The following is a 1798-nucleotide window of genomic DNA, read 5'->3' as shown; positions in this document are numbered from 1 at the left end:
CCCCCGCCCCGGCCCGGCGATGCTGCACAATGGCTCGGCCTCGAGAAAGCACCGACCGGGGGATGCTCAGCCTGGGACTGGCCTGGGACTGGATCCCCGCCCGGGAAAGCTCTGGGATCTGGCACCGGGCAGGCTGGGGCTGGCGAGCTGTCCTCAATCTGCGCTCGTCTGCAAATCCCAGCGGAGTCTCCAGGAGAGAGCGATGCCTCCCGCACACTCTGCCTGGCTGCTCCTCGAGGGTCCCCAGCACCGGGAAGTTGGGGGACGGTGCCGGGCCCTTGGCTGCCTGCACCGGTGGAGGGGAGCGCGGCCGCTCCAGCTCCGGGACGTTTGGCTTCCCCGCAGAGATGAGGGGGCTGTGCAGCCGAGGGACCTCGGTAAGGAGTCTGGCCGCTGCCTTCTTGCCTGCCAGCGGCATCCCCTCCTCCTCCCACTGCGGGACGGCTCCGTTTATGCTTTGAGAGAGACGAGACCTTGCTGGCTGCTAGAGGGAACCTCCAAGTCTCTCCTGCTGCAGGGGCACAGCCCTGAGACGGGCTGCTCGGGGGCTGCGGGGCTGAGGCTGGAGGGTACCCGGGTGCAGATGGAGACTTTCCGGACATGCCAGGAGACACACGGCATTTCCTTCCCCCTGTGGGTGCAAACTCCCCTCCTGCTCCTCCGCTGCCGGCCGGGTCCCCATGCTCCGAGGAGCCCGTTTCCACCCACAGCTCCGGTTCGGCTTCGGGGGACGGCGGTTCAGACACCCACTCGGTGAGCACAATCTGCGGGAGGGAGAAAGCCCTGCTCCCCGGGGCTGCCAGGGCCAACGGCTCCTAGGTAGAGAATTCAAACAGATTAAGGGCCGGGGGAGAGCAGTGGGAGGAGGCGGGGAGCTGCTGGGGAGTGCTGCGTGTCCACACGCACTACCTGGGACCCCCATGGCTGGTGCCCACGGGCACTGTAGTGCTGCAGGGGGTGTTGGGCAAGGAGGGGGGATGCTCGGCTCCCTCCTGCCCAGCCCTGACATCCCGTCGGTACCCACAGCACAGACAGAAACTGGTTTTCTACTGTGCTTAATGCAACCTGGGTCTGGGAGATTTTGGCAATAACTTGCCTGGAGTTTTTAAGAAAAAAAAAAAATCAGTCGGTGTTGTCTGAATGCGTTTGGGAACTCGATTGCCACCACCCAGCTGGGGTTTCTCCCACGCTGGTAGAAACTGGCACGGCACTGGTGCGAGAGCAGAGCCCGGCCCTCGCGAGCTGCTCGGCCCCGCAGGACACTGCTGCTCCCAGCAGAGCTGAAGGCAGGGGCTGAGCCATCGCAAAGGGGCTGCCAGGGGGCATCAGGCCTTTAAAACCCTGAGCAGCAAGAAGTCACCTAAAAAAATGCTGTCCTGCCTCCCCCACCTCTCTGTTCCTGTCCCAGGGGAGATGGGACCAGCTGCGCAATGCCCGGGGCACCAGAGCGGTGCCCTCCGCCCAGGTGAGGGAATCACAGAATCCCAGAATCATTCCGGTTGGAAAAGACCCTCAGGATCATCGAGTCCAACCCTCAGCCCGACTCTACATGTCCTCCCCTACCCCACATCCCCCCACAGCTCACCCCAAGGACCCTTAAACACCCCCAGGGGTGGTGACTCCACCCCCTCCCTGCGCAGCCTGTTCCACTCTCTGACCACTTTTTCTGTGAATTTTTTTTTTTCCTAATGTCCAATCTAAACCTCCGTTGTTGGAGTTTAAAGCCGCTCTCCTAGGAAGGCGAGAGGGAGATTCTCTGGCCGAAGAGGTGCCCCCCTTCAGCTGCAGCCATGGGGCC

General features: G+C 63.0%; 1 protein-coding gene across 2 annotated transcripts in view; it reads right to left on the bottom strand.

Moving 5' to 3' along the window:
* Positions 1 to 1544, bottom strand: part of LOC113490761 (translation initiation factor IF-2-like) — a 4282-nt gene extending 2738 nt beyond the window's left edge. For both annotated transcript variants that reach the window (XM_026867330.1, XM_026867331.1), the window contains exon 1: positions 8 to 1544. In XM_026867330.1, coding sequence (XP_026723131.1) covers positions 8 to 602 — 595 coding nt within the window. In that variant the 5' untranslated portion in view covers positions 603 to 1544. The remainder of the gene's footprint in view (positions 1 to 7) is intronic.
* Between the last annotated feature and the right edge of the window lie 254 nt (positions 1545 to 1798).

The sequence above is a fragment of the Athene cunicularia genome, unplaced genomic scaffold (assembly GCF_003259725.1).
Source record: "Athene cunicularia isolate RWA unplaced genomic scaffold, athCun1 SCF_281, whole genome shotgun sequence".
In the NCBI taxonomy this organism is placed as follows: Eukaryota; Metazoa; Chordata; class Aves; order Strigiformes; family Strigidae; genus Athene; species Athene cunicularia.
The sequence above is the reverse complement of the archived record's forward strand: the minus strand, read 5'-3'. Positions and strand labels throughout refer to the sequence as shown.